The sequence below is a fragment of the Leptosomus discolor genome, chromosome 8, assembly GCF_034619465.1.
Source record: "Leptosomus discolor isolate bLepDis1 chromosome 8, bLepDis1.hap2, whole genome shotgun sequence".
NCBI classification, from domain to species: Eukaryota; Metazoa; Chordata; class Aves; order Leptosomiformes; family Leptosomidae; genus Leptosomus; species Leptosomus discolor.
The window spans coordinates 44,219,311-44,243,977 of NC_141398.1; the positions used below are offsets into that span (position 1 = coordinate 44,219,311).

General features: G+C 37.4%; 1 protein-coding gene across 5 annotated transcripts in view; it reads right to left on the reverse strand.

Annotated features, from left to right (window-relative positions):
• CHD9 (chromodomain helicase DNA binding protein 9) overlaps positions 1–24,667 on the reverse strand; it is an 80,881-nt gene that overhangs the window by 43,875 nt on the left and 12,339 nt on the right. For 3 of the 5 annotated variants that reach the window (XM_009950512.2, XM_086469282.1, XM_086469281.1), the window contains exons 2-3: positions 10,221–10,558; positions 397–508 (exon numbers count right to left, since the gene is read on the reverse strand). In XM_009950512.2, the coding sequence (XP_009948814.2) occupies positions 397–508; positions 10,221–10,558 (450 nt within the window). Of the gene's footprint in view, positions 1–396; positions 509–10,220; positions 10,559–11,768; positions 11,799–24,667 lie in introns of those variants that run through there. The other 2 variants (XM_086469284.1, XM_086469283.1) reach the window with 1 other exon arrangement.

The following is a 24,667-nucleotide window of genomic DNA, read 5'->3' on the forward strand; positions in this document are numbered from 1 at the left end:
AGCCTTTCAAATGTTCTCAAAGAGTTTCACTGATAAATGTCCCTTCTATTAGGCAATCTCTGCATTTTCCCCACAAAGTCAGCTAAAGTAAGGATGAGGTCTAATGGCCAGCTCAATAGAGGAGTATTTACAGGCTCAAATCTATGGCCTTCTGGACTGAAGTGAGATAGAAGCAGGGCATTGGTATCTCTTTACAGAAAGGGGATTCTAACCTGTACGGATTTTCTGATTTTCAACTGGGGAAAGTAGCTGATTCTACCTATGAGAGATAGAGAGCAGTGTAAGAGTAACTGTCACTGTATCAAAAGGAGTATAACTTTTTGGAGAGAGGGGAAGAGAGATCTGTATAAATAACAACACATACAAATTTAAAAGGGAAAAATTCTGACTACTTACCTGTGAGTCTTCATCTTTCAATGGCCGCTGTGGAGTCTGCTTAGCATCAGACAATTCATCTGAAGATTCATTTTTTCTTTTCTGCTTCTTACCCAGTGTGATGATTAGCTTTCTGTTAGGGAAAAAACCCAACATCTAAGTGAATGCCATATACTAGTCTACTTAACTTCAAGATTAAAAGTAACACCGCGTCCACTAGCAATTCCTGTATTCTTCATAATAAAAACTCAGGAGGTATTACTGTCTGAAAAAGTATGTCTCAAAACAAAAAACTACAACTTTACAGTAGACATTACTTTCTACTACTATTACTGAGTTTCTCTACACGCAAGCAGTTACCTTACTACCACAAACTCCTCTGTATTATACATATTTTAAATCTATAAATGAGTAAGAGAGATGCAAAATCCAACGTTTAAACTAACTGAAAGTGGTAAACTATACAAAATTAGCATAAATAGCATCTGCAGATGATGACAGTAAATGATTTACTACAAACAATTTCTCACTGCAAAATACATACTTTTTTTTACTCAAAATATTAGCTATTGATAACAATCTAAAAATCATTCAAAGCTGTCTGACGTGCAAAACTTGTATGTTTAAATAAGTCATTCAACAGTAAAAACAAAGGAATTAAATTAATCCTTTCTGCCCTTCCTTTAAAAAAGTAAAATAAAGAGTAGCCGTATTCAAGTGGCTTCATCTGTAAGAAAACTTAGAATCTCTCAGAATACATTAAGAACCAAGACTGTGCTGAATAAAGTAGTTAAATTCTAATGCAAAAGCACCAATCATTTCTTTGTTCAGATTTAAAGGTTACCTAATAAATCATGATACCAATTCATCCGATTCATTTTTAACTAAAAGGTCTCACAATATTTTTTTTGTATTTGAAATGTGCCAAACACTCCTCTTTAAATGTTTTCAGTGGTATAATTGCAGAATGATAACAAACTATCCAATAAAATCACATATAAAGAGCTGTTCTAAAATATTTATTTTATATAGTACTTAATTATCAGATCTGTGTAACAGAAAATGAGGTAACTGTTCTAGCATACAAGCCTCTTCTGCCATTTTACAGAACAAACGAAACAAGACTTTAGTCTTTATACAGACAATACAAGTTATTTTACACCAAAGTAGCATCAAATATATTGGCCACCTGAAAACCCACTGATGAGAAGGTAGTGGTTGAAGCACTTGTATCCCATTTGCTTCTCTTTCCAAGTATCCAAGCAAGAGAACTATCACATAGTTACTATATCCAAAGTAACAGTCCACACAGAAAATGAAAATCTTAAATTACCAAAACACTAGGGATAGTTTAAGGAACACAGCTTACAAAAGATTATAGACATATTTTAAGAAGCAATTAACATTTTCATTGGTCTTCAATATTTAATCGCTAGGTATGTTCAGTAGAAAGGCAAAAAAAAAAAAAAAGAAAACATTTTCCACTCCCATATTTTTTACTTCTAGTATGAGATGAACAGCACTGGCAAATGCATGTTGAAATTAAGCTGCAGTAAGCACAATCACAGACCTCCTTTTTCAAAAGTAAATTCTGGTCCTCACGTCCTTGCTTTTCATTAAGTGTTCTCAGTTTAATCGTTACTTAGAAAACATGTTTCATAATTGCAGGAAATAATTTCAACAATGAACACAACTGTTTTCCCACTGTTTTCTGGAGTAGTTTGGGTTCTTCTTCCCCCCTTTTTTTCAATCTCTAATTCTTTTTTCTTTTCTTCTTTTTAAGCCTGTTGGACTCACAGGTATTTGTCCAATATGACTCTTCCTTGAGCGATGGACTTGGATAAACCACTTTTTCCATTTTTATCTCACTTTTTTTTCCATAGAATTTAAGGGTTACATTAGCACTTGTCTGCTAATATGTCAAATTAGCTAACATATTCCAAACTACAAGGCACACGGTGATTGAACTTCTGAGCTTGTTGTTAAATGGAATTGTGTATGCTGAAGTTTAACATGGATTTAAAGGGAATCCTGATAAACTCAGGAGTGAGAATTTCTTGGAAGACCAGTAAATTCATAAAATGGTACCCATCCTACAAAGTTCTCCATTTGCATCTTTGGAGTTTGAAAGAATATTAAGAAGTATCATGTATGTTTTCTCTGCTCTTAAATTCTTCCCATTGTGTCTGCTTCTAGCCATTGCGGGAGACAGGATACTAGGCTAGATGAAACTCTGGTCTCAACAGGGTATGCACTCTTCTAAACTTTGTACGTACATTAAATGCAACAAGCTGTGCTGATCTGCACCTGTCCCTTGTTTATCTTTTCATTAAAATAATTTGACAGAGCATATTCAATCCAGTAAGCTCATATGATCTAATTTGTAAATTATTATTTTTTGACCAATAAATAAGATTCCAAGTCTTCTCTTTGATTTGGAGCAAAGGCATTAAAGGCCTGATGCATGTACGGCATGTGAAGATGACTGTGAAGGGGATACACACACATTTTGATTTTTAAATGAACAAGACTACTAACAATGAAGAAAAAGGAAAACTGAATGTTCTTTCATCAAAGAAGTGCTGAGTTATAAGTCAAGCTGAAAGGGGTCTCTGGAGGGCATCTGGTCCCTATACTCAAAGCCAACTTCAGAATTCTTTTATGTTGCTCAGTCCAGTCAAGTTCTGCTTATCTCCAAGGCTAACACCTCTGTGGGTAACCTATTCCAAACTTTGATCCTCTTTTGTGAAACAGTAGATTAAAATGCTTCATAAAATGTATGTTATGTAAAGCATTTGCATCTGTGCAACCACAGTTCATTCTCATTTCACGTACTACTGTCTAATATTTTAGGCTCAGTTTCCTTTTGGATTCAAGAAGCTTAATATTAAGAGAGGCCGTGACTATTTAACTATGGGTTGTAGGGGTATCTGTAGTTGTAAGTCCTACCTTGTGTTCACCTCTTCACCTGCCCCTGCAGTCTTACACATAATATTCCATTTCTCTGTCAGCTTTTGTGTCTTATCTTGATCTTGTATTCCCTACCCTCAGTACTTCTCTTCACAAGCATCTCCCTGAAATTTTCTTAACATCTTCTCTACATCTTACAGATCAGAATGTTTCCTCCTCTATACAGATATGGTGCCAATGAGAGGAATAATGCACAGTTTCATATCTTTCTGATGCAGTGCCCAGAACCATAATGCTCTTTGCTATCAAAAATTGCTGAATGACAGTATGGTGCTAAAGTCACACATTTCTATTAGTAAAATTGCAATCTGCTCATATTTTGGCCAAAAACTTCTGAAAAATCTGCTATGTGAAAACAATGATTTTCAGAAGCTTGTAAACTGGATCAATTCTGTGACAATTTTTCATTGAGAGAGCAAGTTCTCTTGCCAGTTTATAATTTTTTGCACGAAAGCATAAAAGATACTTGGCTAAAATCCTTTTTTTCACCCTGAAACACACTGTTCTGAACAAAAAACATCTACTCTGTTTCTAGGAAAAGGCAACAGCACACTGTAGACACAGAATAAATAATATCACTAGACTCCACTCCAATTTCACTTTCCCTTGCCTTTTTAAATTTAAAATGTACCTTGTTACGTAACATCTAGAAATACTTTAACAATTAGACAACGTAGGTTTCTTCAACATATATTTCCTTCTTCTGTAACTACAAAGTACAGATATTGAGAAACTTATACCAACGGAAAAAGTTTAAAAAGAAGCTATCTCATGAGCCAGTTTTACTTCTTATCCTTAGCGCAAGGTTTAGATCCACAACCTAAAAGACTTAAAAGTATCACAAGACCACCTGGAACCACTATTTGAGAAGCACTGCAACTTCTTCTTATAAATTAAGAACCAGTAAGAATCTGCTCCATTCCCCTTCTGTTTGACAGCAGAGAATGTGACAGAAGAGTTGTCAGTACTTTGAACAACTTTAAAAACTGTTCTTTAGAATTATAAAGAACATGAGAATGTATTAAAGAGGAAAGAAAAGAAAAACAGCAAGTATCTATTAGGCATGTAAGAAATAATAAGTATTGCTGACCTTCAATGGATGCCTTTAATACACCATTTTACTTCAATGTTCCCAAAACAGAGAAACATCAAGTAACCAGTTATTAGTGTCCAAAGCCACCTCCTAAATATTTCAATTTGTAGCGAAAGCACTGTTATATTACTAGCAATAAAAATCTATGTTATCAATAGTATTAGTGTTTCTTTATCACTGAAAACTTAGCTACAAATCTTATCTATTAGCAAAAAAAGCAGATATTTCCATGACAAGACAGCATATTTTCTTGGAAGGAGAGCTAAATTGGTGGTATAAAAACAGTTGCTCTTACCCTTTTAGCATATGCTTAACAAATAATACTAACACACTAATATTAGTCACTGCCTCCTTCTCCAGTTATATTTCAAATTAGTAACTTTTGGATAGTGTACAGATTTTTAAAACACTGCTATAGTCTTACTGGAACCAACAGCCATTCCAAGCTCATACAACATTGGAATAGTAACGCAAGACAACAAACAAATGTTTAGTTATTTATTCGATAAGACCACACTATTTTGCATTCATGTATTTCACAGTAGAAAGGTAAGATTATGTCAGTTAGACCCAACTTGTCATCAAAATTAGAATCTGGGAGCAGAGAAAACTTCACCAAGGAGTCACAGCTCAGCGCATGCAAAGACATCCCAGAAGAATTATCACCTTTGGAATTTCTGTGTCATTTCTAATCATGACAGAAGAAGTTTATGATCTAACAGAATAAAAAGATTAAGTCAGCATCTCTTCCCTTCAAGCACAGATCTATTAGCCAACATTTGCCTGACTTAGATGAAACACAAGAGACAACCTCACAAGGTCTGCCTTATAGAAAATTCACTTCCAGTTCTATGCATTTAAACTTTAATGGTACAGGATCAGCATAACAGGTGAATCACTTCCTTTTCACCCCCCTCCCCATGTCTCCAGTCCCTAACTGAGTTTATAAAAGGTTTCAAATAATTTTAACAGTATCAGATCAACAGGCGATCACGTTAACGATTTTCTGTCAGGGTCTTTGGTCCTAAAAGTGCACTGTCTTGTAAACAGTACATGTGAGACCTACTTCAAGGCAACAAACACATTTACTCATTTGAGTAGTGAATAAGATCACATAGGACTTGCTGGATTCATTACTACATAATTTAAGAGTGAATAAAAAAACCCCCAACATTGTTTTTTAACACTGGAAACAATACAGCCATTTCTGATAAAAGGAAACAGTTTTGAACTTAACTACTACTGCTCTGAATTGAACTTCTGTAAATCAAATTCTTTGGATTTGGGCGATTTATTTATTTCAACTATGCAGTGATAAAAAAACCAAATTAATCCTAAATGTAGTCTACTGATACTGTCCTTTACATCACCAATGCAGAGCTGCTGCTTTTCATCAGGGCCATGATATTTAATTTTATGTTTGAGTAGGTGGGAATACATTGAGAGCTATAAAACCTAAATGCCAATCTACTTTTTTGAACAACAGAATGTTCACAAATTCATAGTTCTTCTATCCTTCATATCAAGCGATAAGAAGTAGACTTTTTAGTTTAAATATGCATCACCTTAAATGGAAGAAGTAGAATTACAGTCAGTTGAAAAGAGCTTATAAATGGAAACAAGTTCTATGCAAAAATATTATGGGTTTAAACAGATTCCTAAATATCCACACGCTTTGGTAAATAGCCAGGACGTGACAAGTGATGCTGAACTCCTCAGAAAAATTGCAAATTTAATTTTAAAGAATTAATTCTATCAGTAATCAACACATAAAGCAAACTGGTTACTTAACTTGGTAATGCTAAATATATTATATATGCATTCTTCATAATTTCTGTTATACCGTTACCATGTTCTTAGTAGAAAATAATTTAGTCATCTATCTTCACCAATGCTTATGGCACAGATGCTTTACTGATTACTGAATGCAGTTCTAAATCATTCGACTGAAATTAACAGGCATTATTTCTTTGACTTCAACAGGTCAGAGGATTAAAAACTTCAAAACACATGTTGGGAAAGAAACTACAGCCTGCCTACAAAGTAACTGCTAGTAATTCATAACTAGCAATGATAAATTGGAAAGAATCATGCTATAACTTTTTTCTCTACATGTCAATCTCTGAGGAATCACTATGGAAAATGGTAACACGAAGCTCCCAAAGACATACCAACTAATTAGCAAGGAAAGAAAAAAGAAAGACTGTTTAAAGATCACCCTGTCCTCTAAATTAAGACACAGTAGTTAAAACTTATCTTGACCCTAGATGAAGGCTACTCAGTTTTGGTAAAAGCTGTATTGTACTACATTCAAAAGCACTTAAAAAAAAAAAAAATATATATTTATTTTAACTAAAATACCAAGCTACCAAGCAATTTTATCAAGGTCTGTTCAGTAACTAGTGTCCCATCTCTAGCTCCACGAGATCAGTGACACAGAGCATATCGTTTTCACAGATGGGCAACTGTGTAATTCTGCAAATCCTCCTCAATACAGGACATGCTATACAGGATATGATACACAGACAGGACCCTTGTAAGATCCCAGCAAAGTTTATAATCGCAATCTAAGTAAGAGTTTGCTGTTTGAGTGCTGGACTGGAGAAGGTACAACTGTGCTCATATTGGACAGGCTATGTTTGATGCTAGATGAGATGTGAAATATCAGATTAAAACCACTCTCCAAACAAAAAACAACAACAAAATCAATATATTTGTTAGTAGTTTCTGCTCTTTCAGCTCTATACAAGCCTGCAAACCAAACAGGAGTCACCTGAAATATGCAGCTGACTTCAGATCCTCTCAAACACACATAACTCCACACCACTTCCTGCATGCACTGGTCTGGCTCTCAGAATCCAAACTGAATCAGCATATTTAACAGTTACTGCAAGTAAAATCTGTTTTCTATAGAAAAAACTGAATGAAATAAAAGATACTCATCTGGCATGGACATATCATAGCAGAACTCCTTCTAAAAAGGAAAGACAGATGCACCCAAACAAATTCTCCACTACTGTTAGAAATGTACACTTAGCTTTTTCTTTTTTACTGCAGACCTTTGTTGGCTGTAAGGTTTTATTTTTGTCATGATTTTATTGCTCGTAGAAGAACTACAGTTGATAAATGAACAATTTCCTGCTGTTATGAACTGCTATCTTTTTAACCACGATGGGGCTTTTACTGTCTGCAGGTTTTCCTTCCTGCTAAATCCCTATTTCCAAGGGAAAATCAAAGTTTTCATAGAATTGGGGTCCTCCCTTCCCTTATTGCCCAATAAAGCACTTGTCTTTCAAAGGTATTATTCCAGCATGGTAAAATTTTCTCCCAAGATTCAGTCAAGGTTTTATGTTAAGATGAATGAGAAAACCAATGTAGCAACCCACACATTTAAAACCCCAATCCTATTTCAACATAATGATAATTTCCAGGATGTGCTTAGATTCATTAAGAAATATTTTCTTAAGAATGTAAGACAGGAATAAACCTTTAGAAGAGTTGTTTAGCCTTCTAAAACCCTTATTAGTAATTTGATTCAATTTTGTTCCTCTTGAAATTAAGCAAATTTTATTAATTCACACGATTTTTTAACCACCTTTGAAAAGATAAGTTCAGCCATTCTATAATAAATACTCTTCTTACAGAAGATCAAGAGCTGCATTTGCATGGAAAACAGTCTTGCTAAGACTATTCTTTAAAAAAAAAATTTAAAAAACCCAAGGCTTTCTTGCAATTACTGCTCTTCAAAACCACTACAGTATATTCTTTGCTCAACAGTTAATATATTATGTATTTAAATACATAATATAAACTAGTGCTAACACAACAACACACGAATCTGTTTTGATACAAAAATGAAGTCTGTGGATGCCTCAAAGCATTTGATTTACTGCAGTGCATCAAAACATAGAAATTCTGTAAAATCTGTAATATGCAGCTCTAGAAGACTCTCTTCACGGCTCTTTAACACGATCTGATCACTGCATCTTTAGGTATATGTCCCATGTAGTTAAAGCAATACCTGGCAACATGAGTAAGTTAGCAGAGTGGTACTGGGGCATAAATTGATTAAACTGGTAAATAATGAAGAGCCAAGCCCTCACAGCTGAATGCAAAATTATGAAATGCTGACCATACTTAATTAAACAGGAGTCTACCAGCTTCAGTGTACTTCGGATCAAGCACAAGTATCACAGTTAAAAACAGTCTGAAAAATGTCTATTTCTCCACTGCTGCTGTCTCATGAAAACTTGAAAACTGATCCTAACTGATATGCGCAGCTAAGCATTCCCTGAAGACAGGAAACCGAATGCACAAGTATAAATTGAAGGTAAGAGTTTTCTGTTTAAAAATTTAAAAAAACTTTCCTGATTAAAACCAGTAAAAATACTATGGGAACTACGTAGTGCATCATAACGATGATATTCTGGCAGGTTTTGTTAATTATCCAAAAGAATGAATAACAAACACATTAAGGACAATTGACATAAAGCTTCAGGAAACTGACACTAGCTAAATGAGAGTAAGTTTTCTGATTAGACAGACCCACAAAATGTCTGTTATAGAACATAAGTAAATTCAGAAACATGAAAGTGAAATCAGCTTTGGAAGTGCATATCAAAAATCCCACTTTAAACAAGATGGAGGAAAAAAAGATAAGGAAGCACTAAACACTACGCTAAGGGGTATTATGAGCACCATTCATATGCCAACCCATAACCAGAAGAGAAAGAAATTAAGACCATGAAAGTCGATGTTAAGGATCAAGTTGACTTTAGAGCAGTAACCTTTATGCTATAGGATTAACTTCAAGGAAGTTGTTTACTTCAAACATGTAAGAAACACACTGATCTCTAGGAAAAAAAATGAAAATGCAGAGAAACGGGCTGATTAAAAGAACATTCATTTCTGCTCCATATAGAAGAGAATATACATGTGTATGAGACATTTAAATTTGGAGAGATGTACCAGTTAATATTTCTTTTACCACAAAAAGAGCATGGATTTAAAAAATAAAAATCAGACTGTAGCTAAGACTTCCATTTCAAGTCCTGACTGACATACTTAACATTGGAACTTACACACTTTCCTTTAAAAGTACACAGGAGAACTGGGTTAGCTCCACAGTCAGAAGACATGCCACCTACTGAATCCCTTGGCATGTTCTAACATCTAATACCGTTTAAAAGCTCCTTACCCCAAGGTACCCCACCCACCTTGACCCAGCTGAGTCCACAAAATTTTTAAGAGGGCAAATTAAACTGATATGATTGAAGACGACAAAGTGCATATTGGAAAATTTGTGTTCTAAGCACTTTACTTTTGATACATGTGGTATCTAGAAGAATATTCATTTGCTATCAAGCTGATTAAGCTTCCAGTTTCTCCCTGTGCAGTTTATCATGTATACTGTATTGAAAATACATGCCAACATTGATAAAGACAGTGTTTGTAGTATCAGATAAACTTAACTTGAGTCAGAAATGATTACAACACTAGATGAAAGATACTTTGGTCTTGTCCATGCTTCAAAGTAAGTATAGAATATTTTAGGATATGAATTTAAAGTAATTCCTTTCAAAATGACAGTCCTAAAACGATTTTATCTAAAGAGAAAACACAGCATTCTTGTTCCTGAATAAGAGAGTCCACACATGGACTTGATCAGAAAGAATTCTGTGTAGGCAGTGGAGGAGAACATTTTATTGTCAGTAAGCAGTTTTCATTTTAATTAAGGATTTACAGTTTGAGGCGAAGTAAGAAGACATTTTAATCTACTTACCCAATTTTTGTTTTCTCTTTAATTTTGGATGAGGAACCAGTTCTTGGTTTTTTGCTCTCCTTGTCCTTTGGTTTGGATTTAACTTTTCTACCCTTCTTTTCCTCTTTTCCTTCAGCTGAAACACTGGGGAAGTTCTCAGGACTCATTACTCGTGGAATGTTTCTCTCTCCTCTCTCTTTTGCTTTTGCAATCGCTTCAGAGATTATGCGATTTGCCTTCTCTTGTTTACTTTCCGAGTCTGCTTTTTTCTTCTGTTTCTTTTCAGACATTGCCCTCACCTGGGTATTCTGCAACTTAGTATATGATCCTGAACTATCAGTCTTCTTCGAGGAAGGAGGCTGTAGCAAGAGACAAAAAGTAAATAAAAACACCTTATTTTAAGAATATAAACATTTCATGAAAGAAAGAGTGCAAATGTTTTTGATCTGGATATGTTCTTTTTCAAAAAATTGAACTGGCAGGAACTCATGCAGACACGAAAAATAAGGAATTCTGTTTATACCACAGAATGGTACAGGTTTTGGAGTAACTACATCAATTGGGGGTTTGAAACAACCAATCCTTGTACTGAAATCAGTAAAAAACATCTTTCTAAAATTCTCTCAGCCTTCTTTCCACCTCTGTAGTTAGAAACACCGATCCTTAACCTTTCCCGCACGCCCATACATTTGACACACACCTCCAACATCTCCAGTAAATATTATTATCATAAAATCTGAAAAAGCAAAAAAACCTCGAAGGCAAGGGCATCAGCCTTTGCTAAGACACCAAGATCGCAGTTACCTTAAAGCAAACGAAAGATCTACAAGACTAACTCAGTGCTAAACAGAACAGATGCTCGAACAAAATCAAGATTATAACAGACAAAAGATAAAACCACAACTAAAATTACACAGCTCTGTATTCATAAAAAGATCAGAAAGCAGTATTTATTTAGATCAACATAACGTCAGTGCCTTAGCTAGAAAATGTAACTTGTTTTTATTTTCAAGTTTTTAATCACCGTTTCACCAACACGGAATTGTTTACACTGTGAATGCAATATTCACATTATCAGCCTCTCTCTAAACAGGGTAGAAGACATGTTTTTGCTTTCCTCCCCTCCCCCCTTTCCCTTTGAGGAATGGAAAGAATTTCCTATTCAAACAGACAAAACCCCAGCAGATAACAGTTATGTTACGTTCTCACCCGTAAATGCGCCTCTGCCTACAGCACGAAGGAAAGCCACCAGGAATTTCCACACACATTTTCTGGCCAGATCCAGTGCACTTCACTGGGTACATTTTCTATACGTGCCTCACCAAAGGCTTAACAGCAGGGCTGCAGCAGCGGGAAGGAGGCAGGGTCGGGATCCCGCTCTAAAATGCCACCTCAAGGCCTACAGGCGATAACAAATAACCGAGACCCGAGAAAACAGCAACAAGCTCAAGATGGCGATGCAGCACGGCTCCCGCAGCAGCAGCCAGTAATAAGGAAGGTTATTCAATCCCATTAGCCTTTTAGCCCAAAGAACCCCTCCTCCTCCCACTCATTCAGGCTTTCACTTACCCTTCCTCTTGGCCTCTTCACTGAAGACATGTTTGGCGTCAGACAAAGGCTTGCCCTCTGCTTTTTCAGCACCCCAGGCAGTGCTCAAGAGAAAAGCATTGAAAGAAGATTGCTAAATGGCCTATTTAGCGAGCTGCAGCCAAGATACGCTCAACCCTCCACAAACACACGTTGTGATTTATCAACATATTCCTCCCTTGGCAAGCAGGCACCCACCGATCCCCGCTCAGGTGCGGCGGCCGCCCGCCGCCCCGGCGCGGGCTCCAGCAGCGGGGCAGCAGATAGCCAGATTCCAACAAAGCACCGAAAGAAACGAATGCACAAAGCATCAAAATGCATCAGCATGAATATTAGAGATGTCGTTAAAAATACTGACTCCTTCTGCGGAAGTAGGCCAGCAGATGGTGCTACCCGTTATTATTCCATTAGACTCTGCAGTTTAACCCCCGACGGGCTGCTCTTCCCGACATGTGGCACCGGCATTAACCCTTCCCGTCCCGCCGCCCGCGCCTCTCCGCGGGGACGGCACACCGGGGAACGGAGCCGGATCGCGCTTCGTTGCAACCTGCAGTTCCAGCTCCCCCACCGAAACGGGGCCGCGGGATGGCCCGGGGGAGCAGGGACTAATATCGGAGTCTGCGGCTGCCAACATTTTGCTCTCCAAGATACTTTTTGTTTGTTTGCTTGTCTCACTGAATTCATTGCTATAAGCCAGCAAACAGTGACTGCATACGCGTTTGCTTATAGACTTCCCTGCTTCCTCCAGAAAATAGAAGATCTCCCTAACTTGGCGTTACCCCCCCGCCCCCGCCCAGCCCTACGGGACGCTTGCGGTGAAAGCATCGCCGGCTGCACGGTAAGCTCTCCTTCGTTCCAAAGCTGTTTTAAAGGGCTGTTTTAACTGATCAGACAAGTTTTTAAATACGTATTTTCATCATAGCAAATAAAACCAAGAAGAAGATATGATCGGGTCTTTTGAATGGTTATTAAAAAAACCAAGAAGCTTTGGACACCATAGCTCCATCCTAGCAATACCCTTCATTCTCAGAAGGCTGCTAAAGAACAATGAAGAAGGGCAAGGATTTGATTTTTGTTTTCCTTGATATATATTTATACTTTTATTTGGTGATACGTATGTGTTTTTTCCATAGAAAATTTAAAATACTGCAAGGATTTTGAAACCGGTAAGATTTGCTTAATCAGAATTTCATTTCTATTTAAGATAATTTCAAAATGAAGTTCATCATCCACTGAAAACTCTAGCAGTACCAATACATTAAATGGATCCTTTTCTTAACAATACCACTTAAAATTCAAACATATTTCTGTAAATATGCACCGTAATCACAAGGACAATTATTAAATTTTCATTTTACTTCTGAGAACTCTAGCCAAGATGCCTCTGCATTATAGTTACAGTAGCTATAAAAATTGCAGTGATTTATCTTTTAGGGTTATTATTTCAGAACTTAGTAAAAATGCTAAATAACGTACTATTTTGCATTTTGAGATCAGCTAAACAAAATATTCTTAATGTACTCTTGGTATAATTTCAGCTCTAAGCCAAATGCTTCTAAAGCCAGTAGGTTAGAGCATTCTTAAAACAAATTGGTATGTTCTTGAACATTCCTGGGCCAGAAACAAGCAATCAAAAAAAGCCTAATAATGAAGTGGGCAATATATTGTATTGCTTTTTCGTAATTCTTTTGCAATAAACTTCATAGATACTTTATCCCTTTAAATCAAAGTTTCTTATGCTGCATTTCCTCAGAGCTCAAAGCTGCCTCCGAAGTTATTCCTCAACAACTTTTACTACTTTCTTACTGTAGAATCATGTGAATGCTGGACAAGGCTACTCTATCTTTTAATTCCTTAGGTTGTTACTCTGCTTCTTGCTCTATAGTATTGCTTCTGTTTATAAATTATGTCTCCTGAACTGCATAAACAGCAGGCTATTTGTTAGAAAACAGAGAACCTTGTATTTTTAATTCTGCTATGACATTTCTAACCACATGGAAATTACATTCGTGAAGATGTAGGAAGGCACAAGCCAGCCATTCTATGCTAAAGAAAGCTGTAATGAAAACTTCATCAAGGAACCAAAAAACCAAAAATGGAAAGCAACACAAGTGTTTTGAGATTAGAAGAACCACTTGCCATACAGAAGACAACATCTGTGTGTACTTAGCAACCAAAGCAACAAAAAATCATCTAAATCAGCAGAGGTCTTTTATTCTGACAGTCATTTCATGCTTCCAAAAAATGTATGTCTATAAAATAATCAAACCGTTATAAATCATCATGCACACTGAAAACAATTTCAAAAGCTACATAGCATCTACAACAAAAAGGACAAAACCTTTTGCCAAGCCAAAAACACCCCTCCCCCTTTACTGAGTAGGGACAGAGATCAAATGCTCCTAAAGGAGCATATCCTTTCACCAGTGGCTTACAAACTTATTCCATCTGCATTAAGAAATAAATTCTTAACTAACAAATGTATAGGAGGGTGGGAAGGAAAAACCGGAGGCAGCCACTTATTTAAAAAACAAAGATTTTATTTGGAATAATATTTTTTACTTTTCATGGCTGCAAAGATAATCATCTGCATAGAACTGAACGTAAACCAATGCAATGTTGTCTTGAGACTCTGCACAGAAAGCTCCAGGGTATCTGCTGCTGCTAATAGCTTTGCCAAGCAGCAGCCGAGTGCAATGAACAAGCCTCCCGTCAGTTCCCCGCTGCTCCCTGCAATCCTGTGGGCAGCAGGGGAATTGGCAGGAATCCTGTCGAATTCATGCTGCTGCTGCTGCCTGCAAAAGCCATTAACAGCAGCAGGTACAGGCCGTACTGCTCTCTGCATAAAGAGCTAGCCCTAAAAAATACTAAGAGTGGAACAGATAAGACAACAGCTGCAAGCTTCCCCACATATGCCCTGATTCACAGCAGCCAGGGGAGCATCTTCTCAGCAGCATCGAAAAGAATCTGACATGCTGTCTTGCAGGAGTAGAAGGTACACAACACATGTCTGAATGATATCCTAATTAAGCTAATGTAAAAGCAATCTAGTTACCAGACAATATCGAGAGACAGAATCATGACAGCAGTACTCTGCTGAGTAGGCTTTTCATTGAACGGCATTTCTCCATCATTTTGTGGTGGATTGCGTAGGACATGCATTTTAAGACCATCATTGGCATAACAGTACTTCCCACAGCAAGGACAAATCACTGTCCTCAATGCTTACAGACATTGGGGTTTTTCCCCTCTAAGGCCTAAACTCATTTCACATCGACATCCTCTGCATATCACTACAAAGGAAGCCCCAAGAAGACAAGTTTAACACAGAAAAGAAGTGTCTCTCCTAGAAAACCCTTCCACATCTGCTTTATCTGTTCATTAAGTAAAATACTGCTTCTACCATAAGAACACCTTTCTTACAGTAGGTACAGCCATTCATGATAGAGGAGTATTACTTTCAATTCTGTCTGTGCATGGAATCTTTACGACTAAATCTCTCTCCTGAGATGCAGCCATTCTTGATATACTCTAAGGACTGGTAATGCCTTTCCCTGGAATTTTAAGGAGTCACACATTCATGATTTAATTATATAAAGCACTTTTTTTTAAAAAAATATTTTCACTTGTGGATCTACTCACCCAAACACTAGCTACCACCAAGAACTAAATTATGACACTAACTAGTCTAACAATAGAAAGCTAAGGTTTACATTTGCGATGCCTTCTACTGATAGTAGTATACACTTGCAGGAAGATGCACATACTGAGTACCATATGCCTCCAGAGCATAACAAGTTCTTGCTAGTCTACCAGGTCCTTAGGAAAATCAAGATGACCTTGATGTCAACTGCACTGAAAGCAGCTAAAATTAGCCACCTGGAAACCTGATCTTCATGCATTACCACATCATCTTTGTCCATGTTTATTACTAAACAAGGAAGCCCTTTCTGCATGTCAAGTCACCAAAATAGTATCAATACCACAACCATAATACAAATAAATGACTCACATAGCTAATGATAATCAATAATTTGGGAGGTTCGTCCAAATTAGCTTCTCATTTTTTTCACATTATAATCACATAAAAATTCGAAAACGGCAGTTGCTTTTAAGCTGCTACAGTGAAAAATCTTAAAGGAATATCCATTCATCTATTTGACTTATAAATCTGTATTTAGGAATGTAACTTTGAAAAAAAAACCTGCATGAACTCAACCCAGTGACTTCCAAATTCCATTCTAGTACACTGAACTTTTTTCCCCTCTAGAGTAGTCTGCATAAATAACTCTTCTAGTGATTTTTAACAGTGGTTTTATAATCAAAAGGTGTATCTATTAAAAAAAAAAAAGATACGAGCTCACATCCTTGACAGAGTCAATCTGTAGAAGATTCCTTACAATATGAATCTGTGTCATCCCACATGCATGCAGGAAGGAATCTCTTTTGCTGAATGGCAAGCCCAGTAAAAGAAGTGGTTTTCTTTAGATGATATACTGAAATAAAATTTCCATGGTTAATCGAGCTACTTCTGCAGAACTGATGGGAAGATCATCTCAACATGCAACAGGGTTGTCTCCCCCTCCCCCCTTTTCAGAGTTCCTTCTGAATTGCTTTTTATTTTCTTGTTCAACAGTTGCCCTACACCATCTGTTGGGATTGCTCTACAAAGCCAAGAGCACTAGCAAATGAAGATCCATTTTTCCATTCTCTTTGGTGGATATACAGAACTATTAAGAGAGCCGATGAACCATTCCAAATTGTGGTTCTTTCAACATGCTGAAAATACTCTTCCTTCTTTTCCTTGCTTATTATCATCACTAATGAATGTCTCAGTGCTTAAGGGATACAAAATCTCAAGACATTCATATCTGAAATCTAAGCCAAATTAAAATAAATAAGTTACAGATACACTTTAAAAAAGGGGAAAAGATACAGAAGAAAAAAAAATTCACATTTTCCATCTTCCATATTTCTTATCTGCAATGCTGATAAATGAATGGCTAACAACTACAGCAATGTGGCTGGGCCACAGTTTTTACCTGTATAATAGTCACTCCAGAATGTAAATTTGGTTACAGTGATTTGTACCTCACAAGGCATTTAACACCAAGCTTATGACAAAATTTTGTATTTACATGGAAATGAAAATGTTAACGCAAAGGTCAGCAACCTTAAAGTAGCTCTTTTTCTAAGAGGAAACAAGCACCTGCTTTGCATTTCACGCAATCTCTACAGTAGGATGGTGTTTCTCATCTAAATGCTACAGAACTCAGTAATGATTATCACTAATCGTGTTTCACCACTTCTATAGCTAAGATACCATAGCTGTGATTAGTAGCAGCTTCTTAACCTGTAAGCCTCTGACTTAGCATGTCATTCATTGGGAGAAAATCAAGCCACTGTCCAATGTAATCAGATGCTGCTAACCTGGCCATGCTGCAAAGGCAGCATCAGCTATTGCAGAATGAGTCTACAGCATACATAGGCTTCCATTTGGAGATTTTGTTTGAAGACAGTTTTTGGGGCTCAGTACCAAATGTAGTTAGATTGTTTTTCTGAATATTTAGTAGTTGTATAAAAACTATGTGCAACTTTCACTGTAATTCTTAAAGGAGGTACTATGTAATGGAGCATATTAAATCACCAGCAAATTGAGAACTTCATCCTGCTTGCTCTGCCAAGCTACTGCATGGGATGCATGTCAGTCCTCAGTGACTTGGTGTTCTATGCCCATCACGCACCCACTTCTCTTTGGTTCTAGTCTGTAATGGTGAACACAGCTATCTGGAAAATGGCATACAATACCAATAAAACCCTCAGTGAAATTTCTCAGATGTTGTTTTTCACATGCAGAACTAGTAACACTGAGTACTTGTATGATCTAAGCCTGACACAGTACATATCTGTTGTTCCACCCACGGGGTGGGGTCCCCCCTAGGAGTACCAGTATACTTAACATGAGAAAACTGTGGGTTTCCATATATGGAAAAAAATGTAACAATCATATTCAAGTCAACTGGCGTTGTGAATGAACAATAGATCTGAATTACTAGGCTCAGACCAACTTCAGAGTCATGCCATACTTCTACAAATACTCTAAAGCCATTAATAGATAACCTAAGGGTCAAAATGTTTCTGCAAAAAAGTTCCAGTACTCTGTTTCTTTCTTGCACTCTTTGACTGATCTTACCTTAACAATTCTCACATTCGACTCCTTAAAAAACAAAGTTGACTAAACTCAATACTCTATAAAAGGAAAGTCAGGTTTCAGTTCACTGTTTGAAATAAGTCCTGTGCGAACATCTGGAAACAGACCTGTAAGATACTTTGCCAAATACTTATGGGCAAGAAAATCACACAGATCTTTCTGATTTAAAGAAGACTAGTCATTACAGTTCAAAACCCCCAGACAAAGCACTACAAACATATTAATCCACTGAAATCTCACAGAATCACAGAATGGTAGAGGTTGGAAGGGACCTCTGGAGATCATCTAGTCCAACCCCCCTGCTAAATCAGGACGACATAGAGCAGGTCACACAGGACTGCATCCAGCCAGGTTCAAAATATCTCCAGGGAAGGAGACTCCACAACCTCCCTGGCAGCCTGTTCCAGTGCTCTGTCACTCTCAGAGTAAAGAAGTTTTTCCTCATGTTGAGGCCGAACTTCCTGTGCTCCAGTTTGTGCCCATTGCCCCTTGTCCTCTCTCTCGGCACCACTGAAAAGAGCCTGGCCCCATCCTCTTGACACCAGCCCTTTGGGTATTTCTAAGCATTGATAAGGTCCCCTCTCAGTCTTCTCATCTCCAGGCTAAAGAGCCCCAGGTCTCTCAGCCTTTCCTCATAGGAGAGATGCTCCAGTCCCCTGATCATCTTTGTAGCCCTCCACTGGACTCTCTCCAGTAGCACCCTGTCCCTCTTGAACTGGGGGGACCAGAACTGGACACAGCACTACAGATGCGGCCTCGCAAGGGCAGAGTAGAGGGCAAGGAGAACCTCCCTTGACCTGCTGGCCACACTCTTCCTAATGCATCCCAGGATACCGCTGGCCTTTTTGGCCACAAGGGCACATGGCTGGCTCATGGTTAACTTGTTGCGTACCACAACTCCCAGATCCTTCTCCGCAGAGCTGCTCTCCAGCAGGTCGACCCCCAACCTGTGCTGGTGTCTGGGGTTATTCCTGCTCAGGTGCAGGACCCTACACTTGCCCTTATTGAACCTCATTAGGTTCCTCTCTGCCCAGCTCTCCAGCCTGTCCAGGTCTCGCTGAATGGCAGCACAGCCTTCTGGTGTGTCAGCCACTCCTCCCAGTTTTGTGTCATCAGCAAACTTGGTGAGGATGCACTCTGTCCCTGCATCCAGGTCACTGACGAATATGTTGAATAGGACTAGACCCAGTACTGACCCCTGGGGAACACCGCTAGTCACAGGCCGCCAGCTGGACTCAGCATCACTTATCACAACTCTGAGCTCTGTCCTTCAGCCAGTTGTCAATCCACCTCACTGTCCACTCATCTATCCCACACTTCCTAAGCCTCCCTATGAGGATGTGGTGGGAGAGTGTCAAAAGCTTTGCTAAAGTTGAGGTATACAACATCAACTGCTTTCCCCTCATCCACCCAGCCGATCATGCCATCATAGAAGGCTATCAGGTTGGTCAGGCATGATTTCCCCTTGGTGAATCCATGCTGACTACTCCTGATAATCTCCTTTTCCTCCACCTGTTTAGAGATAACAGCCAGAATGTGCTGTTCCATCACCTTCCAGGAGTGGAGGTGAGGCTGACTGGTCTGTCATTTCCCAGATGGTCCTTCTTGCCCTTTTTGAAGACTGGAGTGACACCATCATCAAAGACATTCTCAGAAGGTACAGGTTAGAGTTAGCTTCTTCTGGAATACAGCCCTGTTTTAACAATAGGAAAACTTTTAACAGGTAAAGCCAGATAGCTTCTATAACCATGGGGAGTGGAATGCTGCAAAGCAGGAAAAGGGAACAGCTCTCCCTAACTTTTTTTTAATCATCTTTCATACTCCAGAAAAATATAACATTAACTGAAACTGCACTAATTTCTAGTCTTTCATGACTGAACACATGTTGGTTGAAGTAATCTCTCACACCAGTAAGTGGTGCTTCAAGAACCTGCGGAATAACAATATTAGAGAAAATCAGAATAAGCTGTTAACTTTGTTCTTTTCTGTAGGAAACCTTGCATTCCCTCACAACATTAAATTTAGTTTATTTTTGCATTATATTTTAAATCCAAAGTAGGGGGATTCCCTGAACAGATATTAAATGTAAATATAAAGTGCAGTGAGGGATGCTAAAAATAATTTTTCCTGTACTTAAAGATCTGAATTTTTTTTTTTAGATCAAGCTACTGAAACATCTTTTTTTTTTAATGCCTCTGATTTCAAAAAGGAAGAAAATTTTTATTAAACCTGTGCTTTCCATTAAAAAAAATACAATAAGAGGATACTGTATTTCCTAACTTTAAGATCGATAAAGGGAAAACAAAACCACATCACAAAATAGAAGCAAACAACAGGAAATCCCTTCATGACTTTTGGCTGGAGTAAGTTTGGGTTTTGTTCTCACTCTCCCCAAGGTAAGTAAACTTTTCAGACATTTTCCTGGGGTTCTTTTTTGAGGCTTTGGAAAGAAAGAGAAACAATATAGAAATATTTATAATAAAAATGCAAGAACAGGCACCACCAAATAAATTCATACACACATAAAAATGTAATTACTCTGTAACAGAATAATTCAGTATTTCATCTTTCCAGTTTGCAAACATCAGGTATCTTGAAAATATAACACATAGCCACAAAACATACCAAGTATAAGCTTACTGCAAGCAAGATTTTCTAGTCCTCCTGCTACTATCTGCTGAATTTTTCAAAAGCAGATGTAGCAGTGACATGAATAAGGAGGGCAGACAAATGCCAATATCAGTGTCGTGAACCACATCATTGCTCTTCAGCTACAGAGCTCTGAATGGTAAAGTAGCAAACACAGTTCTGCAGACAGCAGTGGACCTTTTCCTAATGGTCCTCAATCTAAACCATCCCTAAGCCAACTAAAACCCACGCCAGTCTACAAAATGTCACACATTTTGAAATTTAAAATAGCAGTGCAAAGTAGAAACCCGAATTCCCCCCCAACTGGATGCTTGATCACTGGACATGTAAGACATCTTCATGCAGTTACCGTACTCAAGATTAACTTAGGTAAATTATGACATGACACGGTGCTAAGTCTGTCACTACAACTTCCTCAAACCTCACTGGCTGCCCCAAGGAAACACATTATTAATACCTTCACCTGACTGGCCTCTTTCCCAAGTTGCTTGATCTAAAATGAAACAGTGAGATACACTAAACGTCTGTGTCCTTCCGCTGTCATGTGAAAGAACAGTGGTCCCTCTCAGAGCAAGGAACACTTCTGTCCCTTACTACGCGGCCAGTCTTTGATAATCATACAGTCTTTGACTAAAGACTTACAAGAAAGATTTAGCTTTAAAATACTCAGCTACGCCATTTTTCGGCTCTCAGGTTACAGTTATACATGCACCTTAAACTACAAGTGACAGCTGTTCAGTTTTTATGCAGCGTGCTTTTAAAAAAAGCCCAGGGTATACAACTATGCCATACAAGTTGGTGCATTTATGCTTCCAAGCTTCTAATCACTTCTAACCCATTGATTAAATTTAGTCAAATTAGAAGAACGGGAATCTCAGAGAAATCTTATTGAGTGAAATGAAACAATCCTCCTTGGACCTCTGAGAATCCACATAAGACATTGCAATTGTAGTAACCACAAGCTGCAAAATCCAGCCCTTTCACACTGCATAACCTACGCATTCTTTCTCTTCTCCTGATTTCTGTATAGATCCTTATCTGACAAAAGAAAACCTGAACAGAAGTTCTGCTAAAGCAATGCTAAACAGGCCTTCCTGTTACCTACCTCCTCTTCCCCCTTGCCTCAAGGCATTCAAATGCATCAAACCCAAAGAACTGTGGAAATGCTATAGGGACCCATACTTCTTCAGAAGGTATTTTGACTAAGCAGCTGAAATATCAGTCTTTTACACTTCCTGTTTTGTTATTCTTGTTTTAAATTCATGCTTAGTACATCTAACATTGCCTTTATTTTTTTCCTTCCTACCTGTACACCTGAGCCTCTTAAATGTGCACCTACCGACAGGACTTCCATGGCAAATTATTACATTATATAGATTAAGAAATGGCTGAACAAATACTTTAAAAAAAGGCAAATGCTGTGGAGTGTACTTGTCCATTTATGACAATATTTAAGCTGTTGTTCCTCTACTCAAATATTAATTTCTCTATGCATGATATCATTCTCTAGTGTTTAATTATGATTGAAAAGGAACTTTTCAATGTATAAATTAAAATGTATTCATTTTGAACTTTCAAGGAAATTGTGTATTCCCAGAAACGCAGCGTTTATCACTCTTTCCTCTTCCAAAATGCTTAATATAGAAAATTTAAAATTTATCAAAAGATTCCACTTAATGTATTTCCATTCTGATTACTCAAGCCTGTTCCAATTCTCTATGCATAACAAAAACAAAACAAAACAAAATAGAAGACTGCTGTAATAGTTTATATTTCTAATTATCAATTTCAGAAACTACTGCTTACTTAATATACTTTTTTTCTTTTGATATTTTATATATATATATATTTATAAAAAGCTCCTGTCCTGAAAGAAAGACAAATTCAAAAGTTTGGTTGTCTGAAGTCAGTAAGACAATTCACACACTGAGGTTCAAATGCAGAAACAAATCTTGCAATATGATGGTCAAAATAAAACTTCTGAAATGTATTTTTTTTTTTAAACACAAAGGAAGTTAGTCTCATACAAAACATTCTTTCAGACACTGGTGTCTGGAAAGGAACAAGATCTATAATAATACAGCAGCTTACTTGAAGGCCTTATGAGTCACAAAGGAAGTCAAGTGTTAGCACTTTTCCAAAACTGCAAGCACAATCAAGAAGCAAAACAAGGGGCCAAATAAAATCCAAGGTTGTATTTGCTTGGAAATACAGAATGTTGAAATTCTGTAATCAGAGTGCTAAGAATTATAAATCCAAATCTGTAACAAAAAAAGCTGAAAAAATACCTGAAAAGAAACATACTCCATCCATGAAATAAAGCAAAAGAAAAAAATGCGGCACACAGAATATATTGAACTTTTCACTGCAACTTTTACTGCTGTTTTCTTAAAAATATAAACATTTTTTTAGTAACAGCTCAGATAAACTCACACTAGTCCACTGTCACTCTTTTGCTAACTTCAGCTTAGTACACAAATACTACCAAGTGAAACTGTATCAAACAGATGCAGCCTAAGAGTTGAATAATCTAACTGAAAGGCATACCACTCGCGGAAGCAACATATCCAGCCTGTGCGTACAGAATGCCGATACTGGCTGGAACCATGCAAGTGCTATTGTCACCCAAACAGCAAAGCAGTAATACCAAGTCAGTGACCTGATACCAAAATAAATACAAACTGCAGTGCACACTGTGAAAACTAAACACACAATTGTGTTCAACCTTTACAGCTATACGCAGTTGAGAACATACGTATCTATCGTTTGCATGTATAAAATTACCTTACATTAATAACTGCAAAGGGGAATGGGATAGAAAGAGGTGCACAAACTCAATGTAAATAAATTAAAATTTTAAAAGCTACATGTTTTCTACATTACTAGAAAGTCTTTCACACTCAGGAAAACTAAAAACTGGCAGAAGCAAGTGTGCAGCTTTTTCACCTGCCACTGTAAACTCAGGTTTGAGCTCACTGGGAAATATCAAGGTACGTGACAATTTTTTTCCACACAGTGGATACAGACAGAAGATTCTAAATAAAGGTTTTATTTCAGAAGCTGCATAAAGCCTTAAATTGTAAATAGCAGCTGAAATTTTGACTTTATTTTTAAGGAAAAAAGAACATTTGAGTAACCTATACATGCCATACAAACTAGAGGGCATGAAGCTGAATGTGTTGAGATAGCTTTTACTCAACCTCTTCACTACACACCCAACAATTTCAATAACATAGGCACTATCCAGACTTACAGTTTTCAGTAAATTTCCATATTGAAAAGCATTCAGGTTTTAGCTAGTTTTCAAGTAGTCTTAAATCAAGTCATTTTGTTTACCTTTAGACAGATATTATTTATACAAGACGACAAAAATCCTTAAAAATGCTGATTTTAATATAAAATAACAAAGAATTCGATGCAAAAGTATGCAGAACAGAAAACAAAATTAGAAAAACCTCCAAACTAAACAGAAAAAAAGAGCTTTTCTCGTTCCATTTTCCCAAGTTGCTATCTGCCCACCCACATTCTAAACGGCCACCACTTTTGTGTGCCACCAAGAGATTAATTTTCTCATGTTTTTTATTACCAACCAGAGAGGAAGACCAGGAGACAAAAACCCACCCAAACTACCTCCCAAATGAACAACACACAAGGAGCTTTTTATTCACCTTAATCCAATCACTCAAAATCAGCTTCAGCATACCTATCCTAAGCACACTAAGAAACCAGGCACACATCTCTTACTTCACAAGAGAAGGCAATGGGACCTTAATGGAAGCTGGTTCTTGTCAAAACTTAATTTCAGTTCAAGTGTTCCTTCTACACATCTCATGGCAGTGGCTTTGTAAGAAAACATTTTTATAATTCACAACAAATCCCCTTTCATCCTTACTACTCTCACTATTTCCTTACACTCCCCCCCTTGAAACCTCTCGGTTTGTTTTTGGTTTTTTTTTGTCCCAGAGTCAGAAGACATTAGTTGTGAAGGGATGTAAACTGCAGAACCGTCCATGGTCTATTT